This window comes from Mercenaria mercenaria, unplaced genomic scaffold, assembly GCF_021730395.1.
Source record: "Mercenaria mercenaria strain notata unplaced genomic scaffold, MADL_Memer_1 contig_2789, whole genome shotgun sequence".
In the NCBI taxonomy this organism is placed as follows: Eukaryota; Metazoa; Mollusca; class Bivalvia; order Venerida; family Veneridae; genus Mercenaria; species Mercenaria mercenaria.
The window spans coordinates 41,258-58,575 of record NW_026460867.1 but is presented as its reverse complement, the minus strand read 5'-3'; the positions used below and the strand labels follow the sequence as shown (position 1 = coordinate 58,575).

General features: G+C 37.1%; 1 protein-coding gene across 1 annotated transcript in view; it reads right to left on the bottom strand.

The window, feature by feature from the left end:
- Positions 1 to 260: 260 nt before the first annotated feature.
- LOC128552417 (uncharacterized) overlaps positions 261 to 17,318 on the bottom strand; it is a gene marked incomplete at its 5' end in the record, with an annotated part of 55,073 nt that continues 38,015 nt past the window's right edge. The window contains 3 exons of the mRNA XM_053533453.1: positions 261 to 1,182; positions 2,137 to 2,266; positions 12,197 to 12,325. Coding sequence (XP_053389428.1) covers positions 261 to 1,182; positions 2,137 to 2,266; positions 12,197 to 12,325 — 1,181 coding nt within the window. The remainder of the gene's footprint in view (positions 1,183 to 2,136; positions 2,267 to 12,196; positions 12,326 to 17,318) is intronic.

The window sequence follows — 17,318 nt, the reverse complement described above, 5'->3', positions numbered from 1 at the left end:
ACTAGCCCCTAAACCCATTGTTTACGGAATGAATTTATTGTGTTCTTTTGTTCTCTGTTCCGTTAGATAGCTCCTAATTCCTGAATGTTGGCTCGGACAGACGTACACCGGGTGTATAACAAAATACGTCCCTTCATATATCCATGCATGCCATACTATATAACCAGACAATAATCGGACACAGTGCATCCTAAAAATCACAAACCTGGACAAATTTTCAATAAAATTGAAAACAAATGATATAAAGAAAACTTCTTGTACTAATACAGACCTACGTATCTGTCAAACAGCAAACTTTGCAGTTCAGACAGCTTACTAAACATTCTTTGTGGAATTGTATCAGAATACACTTTCTCCTTAAACTTGTAAGTAAACTGTAAATCAGCTTTGAAGTTAATAACATAGCCTATCTTTGCATCAAGACCACTAGCATTGTAGACATTCATGACAGGGTCACTGGGATACATTTTACGAAATTTCGTCAGATGATCTGATATGTAGGTATGCAAGTTTCCAACAGTCAGAAAATCCCCTGATATATGACAGTGATCACATTGATGAATCTCACAAATTCCTCCAAGCGCAACCCTGGTAAGGCCTTGAATAAGAAATCTTCTAAATACACTCCCTCCTTCTTCTTGAATAGAATTCTGGCCTGACCTACATGCATTGATTGCCACAATGCTAATGTTTGAATCCAGTTTAAAAGCAGACAGCTGTTTAATCCAGCTACACTTTTCCTGAGATTTTGTGTCTCCTGAAGCAGCTTGTGAAAGGTTGGCTGAAGACTGTTGTTCACTGTCACTCGGATGTACGTTCTCCATGGATGGTGTTGTAATTGTTGGAGCTGAACAACAGTCTAAGAATACTATTGCGCGCTTTGAGGCTGTATGTCCTTCTCTGACAGATGCTGACCCATTTAAAATGGTAACAATTATATCTTGCAATCCTTTCAATGAAAGATACTGGAATTTTGTCTCTTTCTGAAGTTTTCCCTCCACTGAGTTACAATGACTCAGTTCAAATCCACCCTTCAATGGCTTATAATGGCCAGAGAGATAAACAAGCAATGTATGAATACCATCAATGCTTGTCAAATTGGTGACAGACTTTTGAATTTTATCTAGTATATTATCTTGCTGCCCTGGTATCTCTGGGTGCACTGTCTGCACATGGTCAGCTCTAAAATTAAGAAGTAAAAGACATAAAAATCAAACAAAGATTTTACATTTTTTCTGTATTTCTTATCTATTACAGCTACTGTAAAGTTTTGATCGCTCAAACTCAGACAATTCGTACACCAACCTTCCCTGAAGGCATTTCTAATTTTGGCTTTATCGGCCCCTGAAAGGGACCAAGTGCCCCAATTTAAACAAATTGAGAGAGGGATTTTTAATGATGATATATACCAAGTTTGATTAAAATCCTTCAAGAAAAAGTCCTTTAAAGGTAATTCTAATTTTGGCTCTAGCTTCCCCTAAAAAGGGCCAAGTGTCCCCATTTGAAGAAATTTGGGAATGGACCTCATAATGATGCTACGGACCATGTTTGATGAAGATCCATCAATCTCTTCATGAAAAGAAGTCATTTAAAGGTATTTCTAATGTTGGCTCTTTCGCGCTTCAAACGGGCCAAGTACCCCTATTTGAACAAAATTGGGAGAGGACCATATAATAATGCTACAAACAAATTCTGATGAGGATCCTTCTAGCAGTTCATGAGAAGAAGTCATTTAAAGATATTTGTAAGTTGGGTATTAGTGGCCCCTAAATGGAGCCAAGAGACCCCATTTGAACAAATTTGGGACGGGAAGTTTTAATGGTGGAGGAAAAACCAGCCTTTGTAGAAGGGAGGGAGGGAGGGGGAGGGCAATTTCGTGGAACCACAGACCACTGCTGAAGCAAGCTAGATAAGTTTGTCATATAACAGGATTCTATATCCCAAGAAGGGTTTTGCGCAATGATGGTGACGAATAAGCAATTTTGAACCTCTAGGTCATAGATGCCCCTAAGCTTTGTAAAAAACATTTTTCATCTCTTAGACTAAATTCTGTAGCTTTTGACATTAAACTTAAAATTAGTCATGGTAATAAAATTCTTCTTTAAAGAAGTTCCCAAGCATTAAGAATATACTTACCTGACTCCCATTACCAGTGGACATTTCGATATAATCACTTTGTGTATATCTTTAACATCTTCTTTAAATGATTTTGCTACAGTATCCCTTCTATCATTACCAGCTATAAGCAATGCTGCCCAGCCATGACCTGATATAACACAATAAAAACAATTCTTATATACAATGTAACTCCTAATGTATAACAATAATGGCAACTGCGATGAGTTATTTAAAGGACTGGACTCCAAACTTTGGCACAAAAACCAATCTTTCTTTAAAACTGAAGTTTAGTCATATAATGAACATTAGATTTTGAAAAATGCTTAATCAAGATCAATAAGGGCGCCATAGTCACAAAATACTCCTCTCGGGAGCTTGTTAAGTTGTCATTCTTGTATCTGACTTTTGGCCTCTTAGTGTGACCTTGACCTTAGACCTAGGGACCTGGTTCTTGCATTTCATACTACATCTCATGATGGAGAACTAGAACTGTCACAGGAGTGACTCATACCCCCACCATACGGTCTTGTCACAGAAGAATGGCAACCATAAGAAATGTTAAAAATACTTAGAATAATATAAAAATGTCAAAAAAAAGCTTAATACTTAAAAAGAATTTTACTCGTCTTTGGAGTACTTCATCCTGGGCTTCTACATATAAGTAATACTAGTATAATACTAGTATAGTAATACTAGTAAATATAAAAAAACTCTAATATAAGAGATACACTAAAAGTGAATACAAAAAATGTTTTACCAACCCATGTTACCACAGAAAAATGTATTTACTTTTTGCATAGGACTTATAATTAAAAAGTTAGAAAAATACCTAAAATATTCAAAATCTAAAAATAGGATTTCTTAAAATAGACTAATTCTTGGAATTTAAGGGGAAGAAACTCAATACAAAAGTTAAACCAGAGGGCCATAATGGCCCTATATCGCTCACCTGTTATCACTGCACTTAAGGACAAGAAGGTAAAAAAATCATCAAAAGAATCATGAGAAAATATAGCTGAAATTTTCTTAAAGGTACAGATATGTCACAAGAGGGTCATGATGACCCTGGATCACTCACCTGAGGGGTTAAGATTTAAACAAATTTTGTAGAGGTCCACTAGGCAATGCTACAAGTCAAATATCTAAGCTCTAGGCCTTCTGGTTTATTTTTAGAAATTTTTGAAGATTTTTCTATGTACAATCAAGTAACCTCATGGGGCGGGATCAATTTGACCCCGGGGGTCATGATTTGAACAAATTTAATGCTTCATGTCAAATATCTAAGATGTAGGCCTTCTGGTTTATTTTAAGAAAACAATTTTCCTATGTACAATCAAGTGACCCCTAGGGCAGGGTCTATTTTGACCCTGGGGGACATGATTTGAACAAATTTTGTAAAGGTCCACTAGGCAATGTTACAAGTGAAATATCTAAGCTCTAGGCCTTCTGGTTTATTTTTAGAAATTTTTTGAAGATTTTCTTACGTAAAATCAAGTGACTCCTGGGGCGGGGTCATGATTTGAACAAATGTTGTAGAGGTCTACTAGGCAATGCTACATGTCAAATATCTAAGCTCTAGGCCTTCTGGTTTATTTTTAGAATTTTTTTGAAAATTTTCTTATGTAAAATCAAGTGACCCCTAGGGCAGGGTCAATTTTGACCCCGGGGTCATGATTTGAACAACTTTAGTAGATGTCCACTAGGCAATGCTACATGTCAAATATCTAAGCTCTAGGTCTTTCGGTTTTTGAGAAGAAGATTTTTTATGATTTTCCTATGTAAAATCAAGTGACCCCTGGGGCGGGGTCATGATTTGAACAAATATTGTAGAGGTCTACAAGGCAATGCTGCATGTGAAATATCTACGCTCTAGGCCTTCTGGTTTATTTTTAGAAATTTTTTGAAGATTTTCCTATGTAAAATCAAGTGACCCCTGGGGCGGGGTCAATTTTGAGCCCGGGGTCATGATCTGAACAACTTTAGTAGAGGTCCACTTAGCAATGCTACATGTCAAATATCTAAGCTCTAGGGCTTCTGGTTTTTGAGAAGAAGATTTTTTTAAGATTTTCCTATGTAAAATCAAGTGACCCCTGGGGCGGGGTCAATTTTGAACCCGGGGTCATGATTTGAACAAACTTGGTAGAGATCCACTAGGTATTGATACACACCAAATATCTAAGCTCTAGTGCTTCTGGTTTTTGAGAAGAATATCTTTAAAGTTTTTCATTTCGGTTGCCATGGCAACCAGAGTTCTGCATGGAATTCAATTCTTTGAAAGGGGGCCATTCCTGTGAAGTTTGTTGTAATTCTGCCGAGTGGTTTTCCAGAAGAAGATTTTTTTTACAAATTGTTGACGCACGACGCACGACGCACGACGGACCACGCACGACGCACAACTGACGACGGACGACGGACATCAAGTGGTCACAATAGCTCACCTTGTCACTTCGTGACAGGTGAACTAAAACGGTTACTTCCCTTTGGCTCTAAGCCAATCAGAATGAGATATAGTGACAATACATCAAAATTAACCTTAAATTCTAAGTCAAATGGGACATAATTCAAGAACAAGAGGGCCAAGATGGCCCTAGGTCGCTCACCTTAGAAAGACACCATAACAGTGTAAAACATGTTTTACCTAGTGATTTCATGGAAACAAATATTCTGGCCAATTTTCATTAAGATTGGACTAAAAAATTGGTCTCTTGCGATCAAACAAGCATTTTCTTAGATATGACCTAGTGACCTAATTTTTGACCCTAGAAGACCCATGTTCAAACTCGACCTAGATTTTATCAAGGCAATCATTCTGACCAAAATTCATGAAGATCAATTGGAAAATACAGCCTCTATCACATACACAAGTTTTTTCTTTGATTTGACCAAGTGACCTAGTTTTTGACCTCAGATGACCCATATTCAATCTCGACCTAGATTGCATCAAGGCAATCACTCTGACCAAATTTCATGAAGATCAATTAAAAATACAGCCTCTATTGCATACACAATGTTTTTCTTCGATTTGACCTAGTGACCTAGTTTTTGACCCCAGATAACCCATTTTCGAACTCAGCCTAGATTTTATCAAGGTAATCATTCTGGCTAAATTTCATGAAGATCAGTTGAAAAATACAGCCTCTATTGCATACACAAGGTTTCTCTTTGATTTGACCTAGTGACCTACTTTTTGACCCTAGATGACCCATTTTCGAACTTAGCCTAAATTTCATCAAGGAAATCATTCTGACCAAAATTCATGAAGATCAACTGAAAAATACAGCCTCTATCGCATACATAACGTTTTTCCTTGATTTGACCTAGTGACCTACTTTTTGACCCCAGATGACCCATTTTTGAACTCGGCCTAGATTTCATCAAGGTAATCATTCTGACCAAAATTCATGAAAATCAACTGAAAAATACAGCCCCTATCGCATACACAAGGTTTTTCCTTGATTTGACCTAGTAACCTAGTTTTTGACCCTAGATGACCCATTTTCAAACTCGACCTAGATTTCATCAAGGTTATTATTCTGACCAAAATTCATGATGATCAATTGAAAAATACAGCCCCTATCGCATACACAAGGTTTTTCCTTGATTTGACCTAGTGACCTACTTTTTGATTCCAGATGACCCATTTTCAAACTCGGCCTAGATTTCATCAAGGTAATCATTCCGACTAAATTTCATGAAGATCAGTTGAAAAATACAGCCTCTATCGCATACACAACCAAAATGTTGACAGACGACAGACGACAGACGCCAGACGACAGACAGACAGACGACGGACGCCGGACATCGAGCGATCAGAAAAACTCACCTGAGCATTGCTCAGGTGAGCTAAAAATTGGTGTCAGAGTTATGCACCTTGTGTCACATGATGTGGGTGGTGAGGTGGAACATCCAGTTTAAGTTTGAATCAAATCCATTCAGTAGTAACTGAGATATAGTGAAAATACATCAAAATTAACCATAAATTCTAAGTAAAAAGGGGCATAATTCATGAAATATTTGTGTCAGAGTTATGCACCTTGTGTCACATGATGTGGGTGATGAGGTGGAACATCTATTTTAAGTTTGAATCAAATCCATTTTGTAATAACTGAGATATAGTGAAAATACATCAAAATCAACCTTAAATTTAAAGTAAAAGGGGACATAATTCATAAAAAATTGATGTCAGAGTTAAGCACCTTATGTCACATGATGTGGGTGATGAGGTGGAACAACTATTTTAAGTTTGAATCAAATCCATTTAGTAATAGCTGAGATATAGTGAAAATACATCAAAATTAACCATAAATTCTAAGTAAAAAGGGGCATAATTCATGAAATAGTGGTGTCAGAGTTATGCACCTTGTGTCACATGATGTGGGTGATTAGGTGGAACATCTATTTTAAGTTTGAATCAAATCCATTTTGTAATAACTGAGATATAGTGAAAATACATCAAAATCAACCTTAAATTTAAAGTAAAAGGGGACATAATTCATAAAAAATTGATGTCAGAGTTAAGCACCTTATGTCACATGATGTGGGTGATGAGGTGGAACAACTATTTTAAGTTTGAATCAAATCCATTTAGTAATAACTGAGATATAGTGAAAATACAACAAAATTAACCTTAAATTCTAAGTAAAAGGGGACATAATTCATGAAAACTTGGTGTCAGAGTTATGCACCTTGTGTCACATGATGTGGGTGATAAGGTGGAACATCTATTTTAAGTTTGAATCAAATCCATTTAGTAATAACTGAGATAATAGATTTCGCGAAGCGACGTGATGTGACGCGACAAAATTGACTCCTATATACCCCCCACCCCCAAACATGTTTGGTGGGGGTATAACAACTGTGCAGAGTAACATCAAAATCCCTCCAAGCATGAAGAAGAAATGCTACGCACAAAATTGTAATTTGTGTATCTGACCTTTGATCTCAAAGTTTGACATTGAGCTTGATTTGGGGACCTGGTTCTTGTGCATGATGCTCTATCTCATGATGTTGAACAATTTTGCCAAGTTGCATCAAAATCCCTACAAGCGTGAAGAAAAAATGCTCCGGACAAAGTCATTCTTAAATTTGACCATTGATCTCTAAACATGATCTTGACCTTAGACCTAGGGACCTGGTTCTTGTGCACGACACTCCGCCTCATGGTGGTCAACATTTGTGCCAAGTTAAATCAAAATCCCTCCATGTTTGAAGAAGAAATGCTCCAGACAACGTTATTCTTGTATCTGACCTTTGGCCACTGAGTGTGACCTTGACCTTAGACCTAGGGACCTGGTTCTTGCACACAACACTCTGTCTTATGTTGGTGAATATTCTTGCCAAGTTATATCAAAATTCGTCCATACATGAAGAAGAAGAAATGCTCCGGACAAAGTCATTCTTGATTTGACCTAAGACCTCTAAGTGTAACCTTGACCTAGGGGCATGACACTGCGTCTCAAGATGGTGAACATTTGTGCCAAGTTACATCAAAATCTCTCAATGCATGAGAAGAAAAGCTCAGAATAAAGTTTGTGTAAACCGCAGGTTCCCATAATTCCTCTAGACGGGTGTATAGAAAGTGTGTCTTGAATGGGGAATCAAAACTGTGTTCACTCTGCTATAAAAACTTTATTACCATGTTGACCAATACATCATGGAGGAATTTGAACTGGACGGGCACTAATAAAAAGCTTTAATTAACACAATTTACCTTTGGTACCCCCTGACAAACGATTTATAATTTGTTGGGAAAAACTAATAAAAACAAAGCAGTCTGAAAGACGGCTAAATCCCCCGCCACTGTTATGGATGGTGAAAGGGTAAAACTTTGACCTTAGCTATGACCTCGACATTGGACTTGATGAGGTGATCATTTGACCCATGTTCCATGAAAATTATTCAAGGGGTTTTGGAGATACAGAGCTCAGATCTTTGACCTTGAATTGTGATTTTGACCATGAGTTGACATGGCTGACTCATGAAAATCCTTCAAGGGGTTTAGGAGATACAGAGTGGACAGAAAATGGAAGGCTCAAACCTTAGTCCCTAAGTTGTGTGTGACTTTGACCTTGAGCCAACATGTCTGACTCATAGTTCTGTACATCGTCTTGATTACCCAGGTTTCATATGAATCCTTCAAGGGGATTAGAAGTTACAGAGCGGACACAAAATGGAAGGCTCAAAGCTTTGACCCTGAGTTGTGAAATTTATCTTGAGCTGACATGGCGGACATGAGTTCTGCACATCGTCAAGATGAGGTAATCATTTGACCCAAGTTTCATGAAAATCCTTCAAGGGGTTTAGGAGATACAGAGCAGACACAAAATGGAAGGCTAAAACATTTGACCCTAAGTTGTGACCTTGAGCAGACATGGCTGACTCATTATTTCTGCACACTGTCTTGATGTGGTAATTATTTGACCCAAGGTTTATGAAATTCCTTCTGAGGGTTAAGGAGATACAAAGCGGACACGAAGTGGAAGGCTAAAACATTTGACCTTGAGATGCGACCTTGACCTTGAGCCGACATGGCTGACTCATGAGTTCTGCACATGGTCCTGATGAGGTGGGTCATTTGACCAAAGTTTCATGAAAATCCTTCAAGGGGTTTAGGAGATATGGAATGGAAACAAAAGTGTTACGGACAGATGGAAGGAAGGAAAGACAAGAGACCATTCCTAAAAACCACCACCACTCATGGCGGGGGATTTAAAGATCTGTCACTACTGGTGACAAATACCCCCGAAGCATGCCCAAAATGCTACAATTGTCAGTGCAAAAAATATGCAAGAATAGTTCATGAAACTAGAAGATGCTTTTGAAAAAAAGCGCATGTCTCCCCCAATGCATAGTCGTATAGGCAGGAAGTCAATAGAGGACAGGAGAGAAAGTCAAAGAGACGCTGATGGTTGGCTGCAACAGCGATCATCTACTTGGTATGTCCAATCATCGCATTAACTTTCAACATTCTGGGCCTGGTGGTTCTCAAATTATGAACTAGAAACAGTTTTCCATGTTCAGGCCCCTGTTACCTTGACATTTGGTCGAGTGATCCCAAAACAGTAGGGGTCATCTACTCTTCATGTCCAACTATCCTATTTAGTGGCAACATTCTGGGTCAAGTGCTTCTCAAGTTATTTGGAAAGAGTTTTCTATGTACAGCCCCTGTGACCTTGACCATTGATGGAGTGACCCACAAAAACAATAGGAGTCGTCTACTCTGTAAGTCCTATCACCCGATAAAGTTTTAAGGTTCTAGGTCAACTGATTCTCAAGTTATTGACCGGAAATATATTTCCATGTTTTGTCCGCTGCGACTTTGACCTTTAATAGAGTGACCCCAAAATCAATACGGGTCATCTATTCTCCGTGCTCAATCATCCTATGATGTTTAAACATTCTGGGTCAAGTGGTTCTCGAGTGATTGGCCGGAATCTTTTTCCATGTTCAGGCCCCTGTAACCTTGACAATTAAAACAGTGATCCCATAATCAATAGGAGCCATCTACTCTGCATGTCCAATCATCCTATGAAGTTTCAACATTCTGGATCAAGTGCTTCTCTTCTTGATTGGACTGAGTTTTCTTTGTTCAGCCCCCTGTGACCTTGACCATTGATGGAGTGACCCCAAAAAGAATAGGGGTCAACTACTCTACAAGTCCTATTACCCTATGAATTTTGAAGAATCTAGGTAGAATGATTTTAAAGTTATTGACCCGAAATGGATTTCCATGTTCTGTCCGCTGCAACCTTGGCCTTTAATAGAGTGACCCCAAAATCAATAGGGGTCATCTACTCTGCATGTCCAAACATCGTATGAAGCTTCAACATCTTGGGTCAAGTGGTTCTCAAGTGATTTTCCATGTGCAGGCCCCAGTGACCTTGATCTTTAAAACAGTGACCCAAAAATCAATAAAGGTGGGTCATCTACTCTGCATGATCAATCATCCTATGAAGTTTCAACATTCTGGATCAAGTGGTCCTCCAGTTATTATCAGAAATGGTTTTCCATGTTCAGGTCCCTGTGACCTTTACCTTTGATGGAGTAACCAAAAAAACAATAGGGGTCGTTTACTCCATAATCCCATGTCATCTCATTATAGGAAACATTTATGCCAAGTAATTTTAAAATCCTTCATCGATTGCAAAGTTATGGACTTGACAAGAAACAGACCATGATACTTTTAACCTCTAAATGTGACCTTTACCTTAAAGCTAAGGGTCTGGATCTTGTACACATCGTCCCATTATGGGAACATTTATGCCAAGTAATTTCAAAATCCCTTTAAGAATGGCAGAGTTATGAAGCGGACCAAAACAGACCCTTCTAACCCTTGACTTCCTAGTATGACCTTGACCTTGGAGCTAGGGATCTGGGACTTATGCAAAACACATCGTCTCATTATGGTGAACATTTATGCTAAAATACCTTTATGGATGTCAGAGTTACAGCCCAGACATGAATTTACACGCACGCACACACACACGGACGGAAAGTGCGATTTTACTATGCCCACTTTGGGGGGCATAACAACAAATTCTCATGCTTTTCCATTAGATAAAATCTGCTAGTAACTTAAATTCAAAGCATTCTGAAGAAATACAGCATCATTTCAAAATATGTTTAGATTTTCATTTTATTTTGTTGAGGAATAATCTGAAGGTCATTCTCTTAAAGGTCAAAGCACAGACACAATTCTGTAACGCATTTTACTCATACAGTTCGTGACATTTATGAATTAAATTATTTGACTTCTAAATTGTAGTTTTATACATGTAGTTTTATACATAACTTAATCAATCACTAGCGATAACTGATAGGCAAGTAGATTTTTTTTTCAATTAAGTAATGATTATTAGGTAAACTTACAAAGCAATATTATATCTATTAATATTAATTAAGCGCTCAATTTAGAAAATGTCTTATCAATGAATAGAACTCGAGAATCCCACCAGTATAATACATAGAATGAATTCAATACACTGTGCACTCATCATGTAATGTGGTGGTATGAAACCTGGCCCGGGATTACATAAAAATACTTTCACTCAACACTCGAATTTCAAATATATAAAATGCGCTATTTTTGTCTAAGATTGCAAATGTAGATAAGAAAGAACCTATGGAAATGTTATAAGTGTATCGAAAATAATATTTGTTACCATTTTATTTGGCCTGGTTTACTAGTCATGAGGTATCTAGATGTGTAATTATTTAAACTGAGAGCCACATTCCGCATTCAGGCTCTGGTAAATTACAGTTATACTATACAATTACAATGTACTGAACTATACTTGAAAATGTAAAAGACCAATGTAAAAATTCACATATTCTTTCTCACAAAATAGTGTCATTATGCACATCCAGAGGAAATTTCACATTTTATTCTTGTAACTGTATTAATTACAGCATTACATGTACTTGATTATTAATGACAACCCTGTCGGTCAATTTTGAATGATATTTTCAAAACAGGGTAATTGAAAAAAAAATGAATAAACAATCAAATAAACAATAATGAGAAAAACTATTTCTGATTAAAACCTAACTATTCATCTCTGTAGAAATTGTTCTTGAAATTCATAAAATTAAATGTAAATATCTCGCATATTAGTGAACAGTTTGGTCCTTGATCCCATGCGTTCTGGCTGGGTACATACTGGCTACTTTGACAATTACCAATTAGTATATCAATGTACTTTTGTTGTTCATTGCAAATATATAGTATATATGTATATAGTACATATTCCTGACTGATAGATAATCACAGCAGGCCAGATGGCCAAGCTTGAAATGGAAGGTCATGTTTGCTTCCAGTAATCACTGGGTAATAAAACAAATGAAACGATGATTCTTTCTAAACTGACAATAAGCTCCATGCTATGACCACCAACCGCTACCAACATCCCCCTTTAACAGACTTCTGAGATGCTAACAAGGGAATGACCTGTATTACTAGAAATATCATACATTGAATTTTCATGTGCAGTTTATATCTCTAGTAACTAACTGATAACAATTTTTACCTTACACAAATTGTAAATGTTTTTCAGAATAAAATATACAAAAAATCATTTACCTATAGTGGGAGTCAAAACTGTATCACAAGAATGGCACACCACTGGATTGCAGTAAGAGTTCCTCATACATGACACACATACATTCATGGGGTGTTCACAACCACTGTGAATTAAAACCGGCTCTTCCACTGAAATTTAATAAGAGGGTCATGAAGATGCCATGTTCTATATGTAGTGTAACAGAATAAACAGTTTTACCTACATGTATATTCTCCATATCGACATTATATGATAAATCCTGTTTTCCGGTATTAGCCGGGTATCGGCCATTATGCTATATAGCGGTAGTGTTTAGTATTATCCTTTTTAAAGGTTTAAACAAAGAAAATTTATTAAAAAAAAAAACAACAACAACATTGCACATTATCATAAACATTGTTGTAATTAAGATGTAGCAAAAATATCCCCAAAGTTTACTTTATTTTTGAAATTTTATCTTTTATTCTACACTGCCGCTTCCGTAGCTCGATACCAATGGTGTGAAATTATTCGCATTTTTTACGGTTAACAATTAATTTTTGCAAAAATTTTGTTGCCGAGGTCGTAAAATAGTATTTTTATTGTGAGAAAGTAAGAACTTTCCTAAATCCTTATCTTCTGGCAAAAATAATCGCTAATATTGTACACGGTCTTTATATCGGTTAATCTCGCCAGCCCCCTGATCCTATTTACGGAAATATCGGATGACGGGATTTATCCTATAATGTCGAAATGGTCAATACAAAACTCTGCAATAACATAAAATTACTTAAACGAAATATGCAAATATTGAAAAAGACTGAAAAACTTTTCATATTTTATCTACTCTGGTTAACTTTGTTTCTCAATAATTTCATTGGATTATTTTTCTTTTTCAATACTTTTATACCTTGGTATATTCTATTTCAATAATTTCATACCTCGCATTATTGTCAGAATAATTTGTATATCTGATATATGGATAACGTAACACATGATAGTGCTTGACTCCCTTTTCATGCTTTCATTGCTGTAATTATTGTTGAATTACTGTTAATAACAGGATTTGGGTCATTTATGGACGATTTGGGTTAATTATAGTGTTTGCTGGAACCCAGCATCACACATTATGGTATATAAAATAGCTAAAGGGAACCAATTATTTGTTAAAGCAAGTACCCGTTGTGAAATGGGAGAGGGATAACGACAACAGGCCGCGCATGGTTGCAAAATGCGCATGCGTCAATTAGTTACTTTTTATAGATGTCGGAAATTCCAACATTTACATATCATTTAAGTTCCATATTGTGACGTATCCTACCGTACAGTATAACTTAGCAGGGTAGTCATCGTTATGTAACATACAACAGAATGAATTATTAGCCTGATATGTCACAATTTATTTTTCCGTTTATGTGGCCTTAAAACTATCAAGTGGACACGTTCTGCGGATGAAATAACATGTAGTAATTTCATTTTAACTGGAACTGGTTAGTGCAATTCATTGAATTGTATATTTATTCTATTATACATAGTTACACCTTACCCAATGAAACTGCTCAACGTTTATGCAATTTTTGTTCAAAATAATAATTACTTTGAAATAGAAAGTTGAGAGGTATGGTTCAAACAATTTATTATTCATGGTAAATGCAAGTAACAGACATACAAATATAAACAAACATCGCCAGCAAACATTTAAAAATAATGTTTTCCAATATAAACATATGCAACAAAACTCCCTGTAACTTATGTTTGTCCTTTTGTAGACCATCATTAATTGCCTTTCAAGTTAAAATTGTTAGTGAGACAATCAAGCACTTCAGAGAAGCAAAACAGCAATGTATTTCCTGACCTAATTGTGATGTTTATTATGATAAAATTCTTATTCTTAACAATCCCTTTTAAGAGTTATTGCAGCCTTTCACAGTCCACTGCCCTTGTGATAACTAACGAGAAAAATGAATGCCGTTCTCTAAAATTCAACTATGTTGGAGCGGATAAAATGTGTAAGGGCCGGATAGCTCTGTCAAAAGAGTTCGTCCTGTAAACCGAAAGTCCCCGGGTTCGAGTCCTGGTCACGCAGTACATTTTTTTTTCACCCAGTGACATATCCATCACGGAGCAGTCAATAAGTCCATATACCGAGCAAGAAACGCGGTATCATAAGTTTCTTTTTGTGGGCAACATACAAGAAATGGCTGTTTCAATATTTGACATATATATGAAGATAAGTGTATGGTCTTCAATTCTTTCTACGGGCACGCAACCATTTAAATATTAATGCTATAATCGAATGGTATAACACAAAGTTAATTAACTGTGCAAAATTTATCATATTTTGCTCATTTTTTTCTACAAACGTTATTTTGTACTGTTTTGAAATTACTTTAGCCATGCACACCACGTTGTCATGTCAGGAGCAAGATCTGTATCATAAATACAGCTAAATAGGCTCCAACGATATCATGTCCGGTAACAACATTTAAAAGTAGGTCTTACAAGTACTATAGATAACCAGGCCCCAACCTGTTGTCATGGTTGATGTACAAACACGTAGAGCAATGGTGTGTAATAAGTATGAAAGATAACAAACCTCAATCTGTTGGCATGGTTTGTGTAACAAAGTCTAGAGCAGGTCTGTTTTTAGTACAATAGATACCAACCGACCAAACTTTTCTTATGGCTGTGTTATAACAGTTAGAGCATGGTCTGTATCAGTAAAATAGTAAGACCTGCTTCCGGGCTGTTGTCATTGACCGGAAACAACAGCTAAGCATAGTCCTATATCTTACTAAAGATAACCCAAACCCCAACTGTTTTTATGGTTGTGTTACAACAGCTGAGTATGGTAAAAAATCAGTACAATAGATAAACATTGCTCCGGCACTTGTCATGGTCCGCTAGCAACAGCTATAAGAACATGGTCAATCATCATTACAATATAGATAAACATCTGGCGGCTGTTGTCATTGACTCGCTAACAACAGCTATAGCATGGTCGTATCAGTACTATAAATAACCAAACACCAACTGTTTTCATGGTTGTGTTACAACAAGCTGGAGTATGGTATAAAATCAGTACAATAGATAAACATGCTCCGCTCTTGTCATGGTCCTCTAGCAACAGCTAGAACATGGTCTATATCATTACAAATAGATAAACATGATGCTTCGGCTGTTTTTCAATTGACCGGTACAACAGCCTAGAGCATGGTCTGTATCAGTACTATAATAATCCCAAACCCCCACTGTTTTCACATGGATGTGTTACAACAGCGGGGGGGGGAAAAAAAGTATGGTATAAATTCATACAATAGTAAACATGCTCCGGCTCTTGTCATGTCCGGTAGCACAAAACAGCTAGAACATGGTCCTATATCCATTACAATAGATAAACATGTTGCGGCTGTTGTCATTGAGCCGGTAACAACAGCTAGAGCATGGACTGTATCAGTACTAGAGATAACCAAACCCCAACTGTTTTCATGATTTTGGTTACAACAGCTGAGTATGGTATAAGATTCAGAAACAATACATAAACATCTCCGGCCTCTTGTCATGGTCCGGTAGCAACAGCTAGAACATGGTCATATCCATTACATAGAAAAACATGCCTTCGGGCTGTTGTATTGACCATAACAACATCTAGAGCATGGTCCTTGGTATCAGTACAATAAATCTCCAAACCCCAACTGTGTTCATGGTTGTGTTGCGAACAGCTGGAATATGATATAAAATCAGTACAATAGATAAACATGACAGCAGGGCGGTTGTTGTCATTGACGGTAACAACAGGCTAGAACATGGTCTGTATCAGTACTATTAGATATACCAAACCCCAAACTGTTTTCATGTTTGTGATAACAACAGCTGGAGTATGTATAAATCAGTACAATAATAAACATGCTTCGGACTCTTGGTTCATGATCTGGTAGCAACAGATAGAACATGATCTATATCATTACAATAGATAATACAGGCTTCGCTGTTTGTCATTGACCGGTAACAACAGCTAGAGCAATGTTCTTATCAGTACTATCAGATAACCAAACCCCAACTGTTTCATAGGGTGTGTTACAACAGCAGGAAGGTATAAAATCAGTACAATAGATAAACATGCTCCCGCTCTTGTCATGGTCCGGTAGCAACAGCTAGAACATGGTCTATATCATTACAATAGATAAACATGCTGCGGCTGTTGCCTCCATTGTCCGTAACACCAGCTAAGCATGGTCCTGTATCAGTATTAATAGATAACCAAACCCCAACTGTTTTCATGGTTGTGTTTTGGAGCAACAGCCGGAGTATGGTATGAAATCAATACAAAGATAAACATGCTCCGGCTCTTTGTCATGGTTCGTAGCAACAGCAAGAACATGGACTAGCTCATTACAATAGATAAACATGCTGCGGCTGTTGTCATTGACACGGTAACAACAGCTAGAACATTGTCTGTATCAGACTATAAGATAAACCAAACCCAACTGTTTTCATGTTGTGTTACAACAGCCTGGGGTAATGGTATTAAATCAGTACACTAGATAACCATGCTCCGGCTCTTGTCATGGTCCGGTAGCAACAGATAGAACATGGTTTATATCATTACAATAGATAAACATGTTTCGTCGGCTTGTTATAGTTATTGAACCGGTATCAACAGCTAGAGCATGGTCTGTACAGTATACAGAATAACCAAACCCTAACTGTTTTCATCATGTTTTTGTTACAACAGCTGGAGTATGGTAAAATCAGTACAATAGATTAAACATGCCTCTTGCTCTTGCATGGCCCGGATAGCAAACAACAAGAACCTGGTCTATATCATTACAATTAAAGATAAGCATATGCTTCGCTGTTGTCATTGACTTGTAACAACAGCTAGATCATAGGTCAGTATCATAACAAAATAACCAAACCCCAACTGTTTTCATGTTTGTGTGCAACAGTCTGGAGTATGGTAATAAATCAGTACAATAGTAAACATGCTCAGCGGCTCTTGTCATGGTCTCCGGTAGCAAAAACAGCTAGAACATGGTCTCATAGCAATTAACAATAGATAAACATCATGCGGCTGTTGTCATTGACCGGTAACAACAGCTAGATCATGGTCTGTATCAGTACTATAAGATAACCAAACCCCAACTGTTTTCATGGTTGTGT